The sequence below is a fragment of the Phasianus colchicus genome, chromosome 5 (assembly GCF_987193195.1).
Source record: "Phasianus colchicus chromosome 5, bPhaCol1.hap1.1, whole genome shotgun sequence".
Lineage (NCBI taxonomy): Eukaryota > Metazoa > Chordata > Aves > Galliformes > Phasianidae > Phasianus > Phasianus colchicus.
Genome location: NC_143440.1, coordinates 18,861,571 through 18,877,611, shown reverse-complemented (window position 1 = coordinate 18,877,611; position 16,041 = coordinate 18,861,571). Strand labels below are relative to the sequence as shown.

The window sequence follows — 16,041 nt, the reverse complement described above, 5'->3', positions numbered from 1 at the left end:
AATTTCCAAACCAGGATTTATTCAACCTCTGGAAAATTATCTCTCCTCATCTCATGAGTGTGGAACACCAATGGGTGATAATCACCTTCATCTTCAACAATACTGATTCCAAAGAAACAGCATCACTGTCATTATACTATCAACATTTAGGTGACCACGTGTCTCTCCCTTACAAACTCCTTCACGCCCAATGGAATCTGGTATTACTGAAAGGCAGAAGTATGGCAAGGCTAGGCTATAGAGATTAGCATTCAAGACTAGCACACTTCTTTTGGAGTGGGCTAGATACAAAAATGATACACTATCAGGTATTACCTCCATCACCATATATGATGTCTGATACACATACAGTGCATGTTAATAGATGGCTGGTTTTGCAAACAGATAAAGCATAGGAAGAAACACACACATACCTTTAAAGCCTAGCAGTTACAAGGGAAAATATATTTACTTAAAAGATTTTTTCTCCCAACTTTACATTGAAACACACAAGACATGCTACTCAAATAGGATTTGAGTCTTACTGACCTCCAGTTTCCTTCGAGCCTCTTCCTGTTCTTGTTTCTCCCTTGCCATTCTTTGTGCTCTCTCAGCTTCTGCCTTCCTTCGGTCTTCCTGTTCTTTCTCCTTGGCGAGGTTTTCAAAGTTAGCTCTAATGCTACTTGTCTTATTAGCAACTGTAACATTAAAAATAAAATATGCCGTTGCTTAAAGTTCTCTGTAACAGCAGCATAAAATGAATTTATGGTAAAATTTCTGCAAGGATTAACCATGTTTCTGCAGTTTCTTCTCTTTGAGCACATGGCTGATTTAGGAAAGTCATTCTATCTCTCTCCTCCTCTCCCTCCCTTCCAACCCCAAACCTCTTGTGCAACAGATCTATTTAAAAATCTCTGTAACACTTTTCCTTCCTTTCCTTTATGGTACAGTCTCTACCACCCTGCTTCCCTGCGCAGACTTCTCTCCACTCTGATGCTCAGTATTTTCTCTTCTTCAACTATATCAACCCTCGAAGATAAAACATTAACTTCTGACAGAAGAAGATAGACACTAGCTGAAGCTGCCAGAGATCCATAGATACAGCAGTTCCCTCCTTATTCATCACAATTTCATCAACGGTAACTGCCCAGACTTCTGAAGATTATCACCTTCAGAGAAACGATATGGGTACTATGTCTTACCAGCTTCTACTGGCTTAGTTTTCTGATATGTTGGGGTTGGTTTCTCAATATCTTCAAAAGTTGCTGCATTCTATCGTTAATGAAGAAAAGAGAAAGTTTTAAAAGGTACAAATTCACGAAGACATTTCAGATAGCTTTAACCTCTTCTTATTCTTTCATTAAGATTTTGCTATTCTTTCATTTTCATGCTTCATGCTTTCCATACTTCATATATCTACAAATATTTATGTATACATACACTACATATATGTACACACATACATATATGCATAAACCAGCATCAAGCTCACTTGCTTTTTAAGGAATTAGAAAAGCACAGATGAACTCCAGTGGCAGACTGAAAAGGCATCTAGAAACAAAGAGCTGACACAATACAGATTTAAGCATGCTGTTTTTTATCCCTATAGGCTATTTAAGTCATAGCTATTTTAAGATACTTACCTTATCCATCCGATCTTTCTGTACACCATACTTCCCACCAAATCCTTTTGAATAATCTAAAAAGCAGGACAAACAGGTCAGTGTGGGGAATTTTCCCATCCATCTTTTTGCCAAATGCAAATAGCCATTTCAAATGCAAATAGCCATTTCAGCTGCATGCAAAGACAAGGTGACAGCCGCCAAAGAAAATGCAACTTGTTTTTTGATGCAGAAAGGATACATAACCACAAGAGCCTTCAGGTACACCAGCAGAGGAAAGACTGCGGGCCACATGCATTCTCTGAGTAAACAGTAAGCTGAGGACTGATAAGGTATCAAGCAAGGAGTAAGGGATGAGCCCTTCTAATGCATCACTTCTGTAACACAGCCTTTCACAGCACCAACTTTTAGCCCTCTGCAGTAATCATATGACCTAAGTCACTTCTGCTTTGCTCAAAGAGTGACATCCAGTCTTTGCTGACCACAGAGGTGTTTTTTTTCTACCTTTTTAAATTCTACATATGGCAGGAAAATTTAACAAATCTCATGTTTGGAAGTTTTGGTTATGATATCCAACTGATGAATATTAATGTCATTGGTAATAACTCCTGCTATCCCTATGGAGAGGGGCAGTTCCACGAGACAGCACGACTGTGACAACTCACCACTAAAGAACGGGGTGGCCCTGCTGCTCTTTATCACCTGCAAGCTACACACTCTTGCTCTCACCCAATGCTGACTCCAGCACTTGTTCCACTCCAGAAGTGGCTAATTCACTGGTGGTACAAAAAGAAAGAAGTACTAACAGGAGTAGCCTTGCACTATTTCTAGAGAATTGTTCTCAGAGAAACATCCAACAAGCACCAGAGCCAGTGCAGCAGAAGCAGCAAGAGTGTGCGGCTGAGAAAACACCACTTTCTGGTGGCAATGAGCTGTCAAACTGTCTGTAGGAACAAGCACCAAACTCTGCAGATGGACAGGCATTCCTATGCATCCCTAAAATAAAATTACAACTACTACTCTTCCTGTCAGCCCCAGAATTGCTGGGGACTCCTAACCAGCTATTTTAGCGTAGTACTTGGGGTCTGCTAACAGCACACTGGACACTCAAAAGTTTGAATTTGTGTCACTACAGCACAGGAAAATACTGATTATCAGAATGAACAACCTAATTCTCTTCAGCTTTGTATGTATTTTCAGCCAGAATAAATATACTACACTTACATTTTCCTGATCCAGACTTCTCACTTTAAGATAACGGAAAACCAGGAATTCATGGTTTGTACCCCAACTATTTCACAATGAATAAAGAGAGCATTATAACAGTATTTGCTCACCCAAGAACCACAAACATCCCCTACTTCTTGTTCTAAAGACTACAATTACACAATTTTGCTAAAATCCATTGCTTGTTAAGGGTTACATGCACGGTCCTTATCTGAATATTTTTCCACCAATTTATCCAGGCAAAATTTTACACTTAGGCTTTAGAACTGGTAAGCATATCATTAACACCATACTCATTATTACGTTGTTACTATCACATTGTATGTATAGTCATTAACTAAATGCGTAATGTTTTAGAGCTGTGAACTAAACATTGGATATCCTTTCCTGAACACAGGCCTGTTTCGTGTAACATTTTAAGACTAAAATGGAAGAACATTGCTAGATCATGTAGGAACAGAAGCGCAAGAAAGTGCCTGCACATTACTAGCATCGATCTACATAGAGAACTATTTAAGACTGTGTGAGAAGTGGCTGCACTATTAAGAAAGTAACAAGTGAAAACGGTGCCTTGTTGAGATTCATGCTTGGCTAGTTTCTCCTTGTAATCAAACCCCACAGCAGATGGGTCCTGCCTTTCTGTCTGTACACCAAATTTCCCTCCGAAACCACTCTTATAGTCTGAAAAAGCCACATGTAATACATTAAAATGAAAGGAGGAAAATAACAAAGTTTAGTCAGAGACACTCAAAGATCATTTTTTGCAATATTTCTCAATTACCAATAATTTCAAATGGTTAAAAAATGGTTAAAAAATTCTCAATGTGCTCTTGTACAAGTAAATTCAGAAGTTTCCACTTGAGACTAGAAAGAGATCAATGCAATTTATCACACATTAGAACAACATTCTGCAGTCACAGAAAAACAGCAATTCTAAACATTTTTCATACATACTGCATAACGCGCTTGCATTTGATCAACATTCTGAACACAGACACACACAGTATATTTACCAAAACAAAACAAGATACAAGAGGATTAGCAGTTAAGGACGAAATGAACTTCCTTCATCACCATGGTTAACACCTGAACGCTACACATCCGACTGTTTAAAGATGTGTTCAAATAGTGTCCACAGACACTAGCCATCAGATATCCCTGATATCACAGCATTGATTAAAGGTAGAAGCAATATTCCTGTTGTTACAGAAGCTGGAGGAAATTCTCACCCAAGAGCTATGATCATTTTCTACTGCTGCCTTAAAACAGCCATTTTAATGAATGATATAAAATGAGGGCACGAAGCCAGGGATTCAGGTAATAATCCTCTAGTAGCAAATCTAGAGCACTCAACAGAATAATATTTCGAAGATAGCTTTTAATTTAAGAAATTTTAGCTTAATTAATGTAATTTCTTTAAGTTAAAGACTAGTGACAGGCAGGGAAGCAATGGTCGTTCTGGAACTTTTCTTTTGGGTACCAACCTTTCATGGCAATAGACATCTCGCAGACAATGAGATAGGACAGCATTAGATATTAGATTTCCACTGCATGGAAATTGGGGTATACAGAATCCAAACCAAAAAGGCAGATTATTTGTGAAGGCCCTCATGGAAAGTACAGAGAAATTGTTAATTTGTGGCTTGTACAAATCAACTAATAAAGTAAAAAAAATAATCCAGGCTACCTGCAGACTTGTAAGGCTTCTCCAGTGAGAACTTAGCTAAGTCCGAATTTTCAGGGACTCAGAAGCAGATGTGTTTAACCTGCTTTGCAGACACCAGTACAACCAATACACAGCAACAGTTCAAACACAGAAAAAGGAGATTTGAGTTAGCACTGTAAGACTGCAGCTAAAGATACCAGGGGAGGAGGGTTCACACAGGGAAGAGAAAAATGATATCAGGGAAGATGAAAAGAACGGCTAAGAATCTTGAACTGATATACCTTTCTGGGATTCATGCAGCTGCACTTTCTCCTGGTGATCCCAGCCAAGTGCACATTTGTCTTGTCTGTCTGTCTGCACACCAAACTTGCCTCCAAACCCCTTCACATAATCTGTATGCATGAAGTTTCAGAAAACATTAATACAGCTTATGATTGTAAGCAGTACTTAGAAAAAAATGGCAGATACATTACTGGGTAAGTTGCCCTATTGATGATGATTTGATTCAATGATGATAATGCTTTCATTATTTTCCCCCTGATAAAGTGATCAACACCCACTTGGTAACAGTGCATGGAGGCACCAAAATCCAATCCAGTGTAGATTACAGCATATAGACTCAATAATATTCAGAAACTTAGAGAATTTGATGTACTTTCTATCTAAAGCCATAAAATACACACATACATATGCATAAAGCAGATATATATATAAAAAAAGGTTTTGACACTGCCTCTGAATACCACAGATCTGTACAATTACACACTTATTTCAATAATATCCATACGGATATAAGATCCTTTGGAAATCAGATTGTGAAACTCAGAGACAGTTTCCTTCTACATCTAAAGGAAATAGAAATCTACATACACAAAAGGCAAACACACATTTACCACCAACAACAAAAATTATGTCTTCCTAGATTGGAAAGGCTGATTGTTTTGAACCAGTATTTTTAAATAAGATAATAAAAACCTTTCTGTGATTCATGTTTTTCCGTTTTGCCTTGATATTCAAAGCCAACAGCACTTTTGTCCACTTTGTCCTTGTCAACACCATATTTACCACCAAAGCCCTTGGAATAATCTAGAGATAAGAGTGAAGAGTTTTGTTTGTAAGTGTTCAACAACAAAATGTTACCTTGAAAAATTGTGACAATCAGATGAGCTAACATTAAATTACATATTAAAAGAAGTACTGACACCCCTGTTAATTTTGATTCAGGATACTGAAGTCATAAATTCTTCAGAATACATCTCTCAGATGGAAAATAAAGTGTCACTATACGTATTTCATCTACAAAGTGATAGCAGCAGTTCTGTTACTGGACTCCTTGGCAAAATTCTTAAGACACTTATAGGGAAGTGAACTTCAAGAACCACGTCAGCAACAGCCTGTCTGCTTTTAAACAAACAACGTCTTCTTCTCAGTATTTCTAGAGTGTAAATATTTCTTTGAGATAAACAAAAAATGGGTGGCAAAAATGTCAATTTTTCAATAAAATACTTGATTTTTGGATCAGGTATGCCTAGAAATGTGATTAGCAACCCAGTATTAATTCCAAACACTGCTGACTTTGATAAATGTTTCATTACACCAATAGCTGATACTTTTAGAAACACCCTGCTGTGGTTAAACTGCTCACACTCTCAGTATTTTAACCATAGCTTTTCAAGTTGCAAAAAACTGTTGACAGACCTGTGTGCCCTGCCTTCAATGTAATGTCAGAAAGATAATCACTTAAGACAAGTGAGAAACTAAGTTTTAGGCTTCTTTATTAGAGGCCGAAGTTTTCAGCAACATACATTGTATAAAGTGTTAATTTTCAGTGGGCTATGAGTAGAACAGATGGAAAAAAAAAATTTACAACACTGCCTGTCATTAATGCCTACCATGTCAGAATATGAATCCATGCTCACCTTTTTGTGACTCATGCTTCTCAGTTTTACCCTGGTAATCAAACCCCACTGCACTCTTGTCCACCCTGTCAGCTTGCACTCCATATTTTCCACCAAAACCACTTGAGTAGTCTGCATTGAGAGGAAAGAACAAGAAAAATAAACGAAGAAGCTTCCCTTACAAGCATATTCTAGAAATTAATGGGAAAAAAAACCCAAAAAACCTGTTATTTCAGCACTGAAATATTACTCTTTGGTATAGGAAAATTAAGTTTAAAATTAAGCACAGAAAATAAGGAATGCAGCCGTCCTGTAGTTTACAAGACTTCCTCTTAAATCAGGGTTCAATAAAGTGAAGAATAATTCCTACTTTAAAATGTTCCTTACTTCTACAAGAAAAGTAAGACTTGCAATGACACACTATTTTCTTTAATTAAAACCTCACAAACTCATGAAATTGCCTTAAAACTACTTCCTTCATCTTCTCTTCTTCTTCATCTCTCAATATTTGATTAATTGACAAATGATATATTGAGGCCTCACTAAACAAGGTCCCTCACCAACAATAAAAGAATGAACACGTATTCAAATAATTTTAAAAACACGTATTACAGAGGCAATCACCTCACCACTTTACCTTTTTGGGAGGCATGTTTCTCAGTTTTCCCCTGGTATTCAAACCCAACAGCTGACTGGAAGAGAAATAAAAATGCACAACAAAACGTTAGACATTTGTAGAAAAAATACTTGCACTTCAGTGGATAAACAGTATGGAAAGTTCCTGTGTCTTTCCATACTGTTCTGACTTTTTGGATTGGGTACATAAACACCCACTTAAAATATACAGGCCACATTCATTTACATCACAATCAATACACGCTTTTGTTTTTGTTATACACTGCCAAAATAAAATTTTCCTAGCCAAATACTGTTGTCTTGCCAGGTTCAGCAATTTAGTAGAGCAGAAGTTCCATACAATAGAAATGCAGCATTTCTACACAAGGGCTGTTATGCATTCTTGGCAGGACATACCAGGGATCTTGTACAGTAGTTCACATTGCAATGCAAGACAAAGCTTCCCCAAGGCCTTCCATCTCTAGCAATCACACTGATTTTACCCTCACATACCAGCTAAAAGTCAGTTATATGTTAACATCTCTTCTCAACTCTACTCCCATGCAATTTCCCATGCTTTTGTTTTGCTTTAAACAGAAATTTATCTCCCTAACAGTCCATGATAGCTTACTGCTAAGCTTCAAACACAACAGGGAGAACACACATGGCAGTTTTTCAGCTGTATATACGGACTGATAAATTCAGCTACTGTGAGTAGCTGTAGTACCAGAAGAAATTGCTTACCTGGTCAACTCTGTCAGTTTGTACTCCAAACTTGCCTCCAAATCCTTTCACAGAATCCACTTGAGAGCAATGCTTAGAAAGCTTTGACTGGTACTCGTGTCCAACAGCTGACTAAAAGAAAGTGGAAAGTTCAGAAACAGGCAGCAGTTCTGTATGCAGGAGAAAATGTGGCACCAGGTGACCTGAGGTAACAAACATGCACCTCTTCCTGCTGAAATCACCATCCTTGTAAATCACTGGGTCACTGAGGAGCCTTTAGGAGACTGTCACCATGCTACCTATGCAGCACAATCAAGGGAAGTTCCAAGAGTTTGACAGCAATGACTGTATTTTATGGATGCTGTTTTACGCTCTGCATTTTTACCTCAAACCACAGGCATGAAAAAAAAAAAGAAAGATACAGGCAAAATCTTGATGGTGTCATCCAAAATTTATATTAAGGATTAGTTGCAGATAAAATACCAACGTTTCAGCCCCACAGCCTCCATCTTTGACTAGAAAACAAGCTGAACACAGCAACTGCAGAAGCAGTCATGTTATGCTACCACTGGCTTCAGGTAGAGCAGGAGGATATGTAATTACACACCTGAAAGTGCATCCTCCCCTACTAATAGATAACACTTTCTAGTGTTACCTTAACCTAGAGCTTGGGTGCTCTCCTAGCTCCTGGAATCAGTGCTGGAGCCACACACCTTCGGGACGCTACAACCCACAACAGGGTGCTCTCTTCCACGTCCAGAGCCAAAGCTGAGCACCAGACAGGGCAACCTGCACTTTTCCACTTAAATCTGACACCTGAGGCTGCTGCTCACATGTGTACAACCACCATGTCTAAAGGGGGGAAGGAGAGAGAAAGAGGATTTTACACTGTTTGACAAAATGAGGTAGGTAAGGTTAAAAATGTTTTCTTTACATGACACCAGAAAAGAGAGTTCCTTATGACATTTCATTAAATATACGGCACCATAACATATCCCTTTATTAAAAAAAATGTATAGAAAAAAAATATTCTTCAAAGTTTGTATTTCAGAGTAAACTGCACTCTTAATTCCCCAGTATGAAACTCTGCTATCTTTTAAATCAGTGATGGAGGCCTGGTATATGGAGTTATATAGCTTTTCATTTTAGGACTGTGTCACTGTTTTTTACACCAGCAGAAAGCCTTCCCTCGATGGGAACATCTCAGTGATGAAGTCTTATAAACTACAGCTGCAAGTAAGAAAGCATTCATTAGTAACTAAATTACAAATGCCTCCCACCAATACCATTTATATGGACACAACCATCAGGTTTTTCCTGATGGTTAATTTTGGCCTATGGGAAACAGTACTTGCTTTCGTTTCTTTTTTTTTTTTCTTTTCTTTTTCTCCCACGGGAGGATAAACTGCTAACACCAGATTGCTATGCAGATGCAGAATAGGCCTCAGGATGGAATCTGATGATCAGCCTTTCCCAGATTCACTGGTTAGGTTAGCCTATTTCAAAGGCAAAGGCCCACTGAGAATTATACAGCAATTTACTCTGAAATATGGCAAGAATTTAAGGCTGTCTAATTACTAGAAACACAAAAAGTAAATTAAGTAGGAAAATAAAATCATTCACATTCAGGAAACAGTTTGGTTCTTGTTTTAACTAAGTGTGCGAAAGAAACTAGACAGGATTCGATACGAGTGTCTAACTATCACACAGCTAATAGAATTACCTTAAAAATTACCATAACTTTTGTTAATAGAGTGCAGCTTAGCCATCATATCCTTATGTAACACACTGCCATCTGACTGAAGTACAATGATTCTTTAAATACTTGTATTATTTGTCAGTGTTCACACATTATCACTGTTTAAGAGAGCTACCCTCTAATTTAAAAGAAGCAGCACACCCTTTTCTTCACTCTTTGGCAACCTCAACATGCATAGAGGAGCAGGTACACCGCTGAAATTAAAATAATGCTAGATTTATTCATGCATGAAGTACTTTCTTAAATTAGAAATACACATTTAGAAACTTGAATCTTGACTCCAAAGAAATCCACCCAGGATGTAAGAATGCAGACTTGCTCTAATGGCAGGATAAGCATCACTCACACGTGTGGATCTACCGCACATCCTAGAACTTCCCCCTCATCATTCACAGATTCCTAATTTGCTACCAGGAACAGGCGTTCCTGGTACTTCGTATGCTTCAGTTCACCTTTTTCTATAGTAGAATCTTGACTAAAGTAGAAAAGACCATGATGTTCTGCCAGACTTGGGTGATAGTGGTCACATGTGGCTTTGTTACAGCTCTACAAAGGTGATGCCCTCAAAATGAGCCACTGCTGTTTATAGCTTATACCATGATCTGAGCTTCTATATCAACAATTCTGGCAAAGCAGGAGCAGCAGCCTTTGCCTTCAACCAGCTTAACTCATGTATGTGGCTGTGCTGACCACTGGCAAGGTGAGGCAAGGCTTATATGATCATCCCAGGAGCCCAGACAGACTTACTTTATCCATGCGATCTTGTTCAACGCCGAATTTCCCTCCATAGCCATGGGAAGCTTTTGGTCCCGTTTCAAGCTCCTTCTCTTTGATGGTCTGGTGTTCTTGGAATACATTCTCTCTCAGTTGATGAATACTTTAGAGACAGACAATTAAGCAGCAAGATTTATGAAGAAAGGTTCAGAAGATAATTTCAAAAAGATGCAAAATAAATAGTAAGTAGGTAGCTTAGAAGTCAGACAATTAACATTTTTGATGCTCTTACCATTTTTCAATTCATAGAGCACTTCATATTCTGAGAATCAGAACTTATATCAGTGTAGAACACTGTTTAAAAAGAAGTGTTGGTTTTAAGACTGTGATAGAAGAGTATTTTGCCATTTGAAAAAATCTTTCAATCCACTGCCACGAATTCATAAGTGCCTCAAATACATCTTCTTCTTATATCCTAATTTAAATTCTTCCTAACACTTTTTACTTACATGGCAACTTTTCAGAATAGGGAACATCTCTTTAAACAGTCCCTATGGTAACAGGAGTCCGATTCCAAACAAGCATTTTGGACACAACTGTAACACCAAATAAGGATGCAAGGAGACATTCACCTCTTCTTCCTCAGGTGTTCTCTTGCAATGCAGGAACTGAAACTGTGGTAGCACAGACTATGTACAAGAAGGACAAACCCAGATGGCAATCTGTACCGTAAAGCACTTTCCACCTGAGACTGAAGTGTCCCCAGCACAACTCAGCCAGCAGGTGTCAGCGCTGCTCTGCACAGAAGGCAGAGCACAGCTGATCCCAAAAGCAAGACACACTAATCACATTCATTCTCAGCTTTAAAACACGGGGCTGGATACCCAAGAAACAGAAAAGCAAAACAGAATCTAGGACTGCAAATCATGTATTTCCTAAATCACAGATATCCTAAAATTGTTCTTAAGTTAAGTCTTAGGCACTTTTCATAATGAGTATGAGATTCAGAAGAGGGACTCTTTGTTTCATGTTGCTTTCGTGATGCATTCGTTTTTTGAGTCTGTCACATGAGTCCATCTGTTAATTTACCACAATTTTTTCAAATTGATTGCAGTTTTCTAAACAAAGCTAAGAGACTAAATCTACTCTTATGTGCAAATGCAGCTGTTCTGATTAGCCAATACAAATCCCTGGCAGTACTGGCGCTCTCACCCCAAAATAACAAAAAAACTTCCCAAACACAAAGAAGCAGGCAAAACATCACTACCAGTTAAAAAGCAAGATTTAAGAGTTCTTACATCATAGCTCTGATCTTAATTTCAGATTTGAAATTGCTGACGTAGATGAAAAATTAGCAATGTGACAAATAATCAGTCTTCTACAGACAGTCTTGTTTTAATTATGAGGAGAACATGAAATGATTAAGAGTTGCCTGGGATTGTGGCTATTAATAGATTTGAAAAAGAGCTGCTTTACTTGATGTGCTCTTGATGGCCGGATCCTTTCACAGTTTTAGCCCCCCAGCGCTGCTCTTTCTCACTCACGTCATTCTGCAAAGGACACACAAAAAGCATTAAAAACCCAAAGATGTTACCAGTTATTCACAGCAAAACCTGCCAGAAGTCGGCAAGATCCAAGAGTCAGAAAATCAACTACTTCTGCTTTCGCTTCTGCAAGCCCTGTGCATTTCCCATTGCAGAAAGCACTTTCTACCCCAAAAAGCTGCTGCTTCAAATCACTCTCATGCACAAGTGATTGATTTAAATCACTTCCATGCAGACTTCCCTGCAGCATCCAAGCAAAACAAGATAGCTTTGTTCATCCCACACAGAAAATCCTAATTCTCTCCTCTTCCAGGAAGATGCTCCTACCAGTTTGTCTTGCTTAGATATACCCAGCCCCCCCGCTGCAGAATTTCAGCATGTTACACCACACAGTTGCAGTGAATAGATGAGATCTGAAAGCCGTACCACAAAGTCGGGATCTGTCTCCCAGTCATCTGCTCCATCATCCTGGCTGACGGCAATGGCGTGGCCTGCGGTAGCCTTCCACATCTGCAACACCACCAGAAGCAGCACCGTCATGCTCCCGTTACACAGAAACTCACTTTACCTTCTGTGTATGCTGACAGAAGCACAACCCAAAATTCCAAGCAAAGGACACAAACATCAGCTATCTCTGAAGTCGTTGGCTCTCAAACTGTTTGGACCACCACATCCTTAGGTTTTCTACTGGCACTGCAGAAAGATCAGCAGCAATCAAAGATAAAATTTTAAAGAGAGCAAGGAAGCCTCTCCTTGCCCAAATTAACACAGTGGTTTTTCTTCAGTCAGTGGTCACACCTTTTGTACTTCTGCACTAAGGTCTTCTGTTCAGGCAGCTTTCCTGCTCCATGTCTCCTCCCGAGGAGTGCTGCTAATTCCGGACCCTGTGCACACGCTTAGGGCATGGCAATAGCTATTTTCCACCAGCCACTCATGACATAATTAGTATGATATTGCGCTCCATGTAATCCCTCAGATGTGTCATGAGTTACGAGAAATCCAAACAACTACAAGAATTTGCATACAATCTAGACACTGGTCCACTTGCCTGCAACAACAGGGTATGCAAGTTGCTGCATTTCTCAGATAATCCCCTGTGAAACGTGCAAAACTCAGCGCCCCGGCTGACTTGTGGGAGGAATAGAGGGCGAGTGCTGGTGTGATGATAACAGGAAGCAAAAGGCAAGCAATAACATCCCAACACAACAGCCAGAGCACTTTGGATATCTCCCTTTCTGGAAATACTATACCCAGTAGAGTATCAGGTTGGGCACTTTAATTAACACTTCTGAACATGACCAGGGAGCACAGTGTATCACCTGCCTGGTGCTAGTAGCTGTATTTTACAAAGCTTGCTCAAGAAAAATTATATATTTCTGAAGAGCCAACCAAAGACAACAACAAAAAGCTCTCTGTTCTCACAGCTTTTTCATGTTCATGAGTCAGAGGAAGGATTTTTCTTCATACCCGTGCCACTAGAGTACAGTTCTTGAACATTCTATCATCCTGTCTACTTACCTTCACTTTTTAAATTAGGAATATTTTATGAAGATTATTAACGTGGACTATTTCTTTCGCACAAACATAACTCAGAAGGCAGAATGGAAATTGCATTTTAAATACATAATTAATAATTTGCAGTGAAGTATATAGTGCAACAACAAAAACCCTGCTTGCTCTGCAGTCTAACAGAATGAACCAGAGGGCCAGTTTTACGGAGCACGTCAGAAATGCCAGAATTTGGAATAAGAGCAAGAGCAACTGAGAAATAATCAGACCAACGACAGCAAACCACAGACTGCTCCTGGAGGGGCGTGAGAAGAGAGCAAGAGCACAGCCTGACAAAGCAGCAGTGTTTCCTATTCCTTTTGTTCAGGTCTCCCACCTACAAATTCCTATGGTAACTGAGAAGCACCATTTGATGAACTACTTAATATCTAAAAACCCTGTAAGACCAAGCATTTATAACAAACACCTCCGGGACAGCTTCCTTCCCCATGTGCACAGCTCAAGCGCTCGCTTGACTTTTCATCTTTTGTAATTCAGTTGCGTTTGGCAGCAGGAGGGCTAGATCTTCGGGTCAGGATTTCTCTATCTCCTCCTCCTCAGATTCGCACAAACAATAGCCCAAGAAGAGAGGACTTCACAAACACACCCTCACCGAGCCCAGCACCACCAGGTTTTGCCCTAAGCCCCGCACAGAGGCACAAACGCGTGCCCCGGCCCAGCCCTGCATGTCGCACAGCCAGCTGCGAGCCGGCGGGATCAGGCCCGGTTTGCACAGCAGCGCACTGCTCCAGCATCTCTCCCGAGGCAGGATGTGGACGAACGCGATCTGCCTGTGAGTCAGCGACTCACATGGGCAAATTACCGAAGGAAAACCAGAATATTACGTTTCCGGTGTACCAGACTAGAAATAAGTTCGGAACCCATCGGGCCAGCTCCGTCCGTACCGTGCCGTGACCAACGGAAGAAGCCGGAACCCCCAGCACCGTCCGAGCAGCGGCCATCGGCAGGGCCGCGCCGGCACCGGGAGAGCAGGGCGCGCAGAGCCCAGCGCCGCGCCCGTCCGCGGGCGCCCGGGGCCCGCACAGCCCCGCGGGGCCTTTCAGGGACTCCCGGCCCGGCAGCCCCATCCCGCCCCGTCGGCGGCCCAACCCCCGCCCCGCCGGGCCCGCACCCAGCGCTCCCCGTGCAGCCGAGAGCCCCGGGCTTCCCCGCCGCACGGCCCGGCGCCCCCCGCCCCGCCCTTACCCTGCTGGCCGCCGGCTGCCGCGGCCGTGGCTCCCGCGGTGCTTCCCGGGCGGACGGCGACGGCGATTTCCGCTTCTCCCGGGCTCCCACTTCCTCTTCCCGCACGGCGGGGCGGCTCCAGGTGGGAGATGGCCGCCCGCACCGCCCCGCCCCGCCGGCCGGGGCGCTTCCTTAGCCCAGGATCCTGGCAGAGCGGTGCCAAAAGGCCCTGTCGGGAATTCTAAGATCGCGTTCAAAATGCATTTAGTTATAATAGTGCTTCGTGAGGGGCTCCCCTTCTCAGGGGGCGAGAGGCCCGCCCGTGGTTGTTCACAGGGTGTCTGCATCGAATAGGTGCCGAAAACAAAACGCCAGCCCTTATGTGTTAGATCTGAAAGCAAGACACTGCCTTCCCGACGGTTAAATATTTGCCCACGATTTATTATCTTTTGGGGAGGGGGAAACAAGAGGAATGACGTATCTAGTGGGGGAAAAATATACATATATGAGAGACACAATGTGAGATTTTGAGTTTGCAAAGTATTGGAGGCAGGAGCGTGACTTACCAGCTCCTCCAGTCACGTGAAGGCAGTCTGCTCAGCGTCAACAGGCTCAATTCTTCCTATATGAAACAGAACTTACTCTATATTCAGCTATAAACTGGACTAAACTTACTGTAAGATACACATAGGAATATCAACCCAGCACTTTTATCCATTCCTATAAGAATGTCCTATAAGACTAGGTTGCTAACTTAGCTGCTAAGTTAGGCTCCCATTGCCGCACTTTGCAAACAACCACCATTAGTAAAATTTAGAATGTCCTCACTTGAGGCTAGCCAGTACACCAAAACTATGACCTTGAAATACATTACCCATTTGAAGGCAAAGTAGTTACTATGTTCAATAAAAGCATCATCCCTCAACTAATTCTTCAGATTTAACACTGTACCTGAAAATTACCTCTGCTTCCTTCCAGAATACTCAGTTCCAGCAGATCCCATGGCAGCCCCTGCTGTTTTGAAGGCAAGATCCATTTTAAAGGCAAGCCAAATTCATCAGGACTTCAAGCAGGTGTAGGCCAAGCAAAAACTCAGCTTTGAATCATCTCGTTTCTGTCATGATAAATTACTGCTGTCCATCAGACATTGCAAAAACAACCTCGTCTTCCAATTCTATAGTGGTTAGAAAAGATAGAGATGAAGTTATACTATCTGTTCTTATATTTACCTGCCTTCTAAGCGTGAAAATAAATGGAAAGTTTAAAGTCCTCAGATAATTCAATCATCTTTATTGCAAATAAAAAAGGGTTCTCACATTTTCAAACATGTTTTCATAGCACTTCACAACTGAAGTCTTTAAAGACATTTGGCATTTACAGAAAAAAAAATCACGGAATCAAGATGTAAAGATTATTCCATGTGCCTTTTACACATGCAGTTGCAATATCTTTCTTGGTGGGGTGTTATTAAAACAAAGTAGTGTTTTTCTCAACTTCCCTGGGATAGGAATAGCTTTGCCATGGAATTCAAAAGAAATCAACACAGTTTTGCAATTTTGTA

At 40.9% G+C, this 16,041-nt stretch overlaps 1 protein-coding gene across 4 annotated transcripts in view; it reads right to left on the bottom strand.

Moving 5' to 3' along the window:
- The window catches only part of CTTN (cortactin), a 36,162-nt gene extending 21,504 nt beyond the window's left edge, over positions 1-14,658 (bottom strand). The window contains exons 1-13 of one of the 4 annotated variants that reach the window (XM_031593314.2): positions 14,502-14,658; positions 12,174-12,257; positions 11,680-11,753; positions 10,237-10,366; positions 7,752-7,862; positions 7,030-7,084; positions 6,414-6,524; positions 5,470-5,580; positions 4,776-4,886; positions 3,399-3,509; positions 1,623-1,678; positions 1,182-1,251; positions 529-677 (exon numbers count right to left, since the gene is read on the bottom strand). In XM_031593314.2, coding sequence (XP_031449174.1) covers positions 529-677; positions 1,182-1,251; positions 1,623-1,678; positions 3,399-3,509; positions 4,776-4,886; positions 5,470-5,580; positions 6,414-6,524; positions 7,030-7,084; positions 7,752-7,862; positions 10,237-10,366; positions 11,680-11,753; positions 12,174-12,257 — 1,173 coding nt within the window. In that variant the 5' untranslated portion in view covers positions 14,502-14,658. The remainder of the gene's footprint in view (positions 1-528; positions 678-1,181; positions 1,252-1,622; positions 1,679-3,398; positions 3,510-4,775; positions 4,887-5,469; positions 5,581-6,413; positions 6,525-7,029; positions 7,085-7,751; positions 7,863-10,236; positions 10,367-11,679; positions 11,754-12,173; positions 12,258-14,501) is intronic. The other 3 variants (XM_031593315.2, XM_031593316.2, XM_090140752.1) reach the window with 3 other exon arrangements.
- Positions 14,659-16,041: the final 1,383 nt, after the last annotated feature.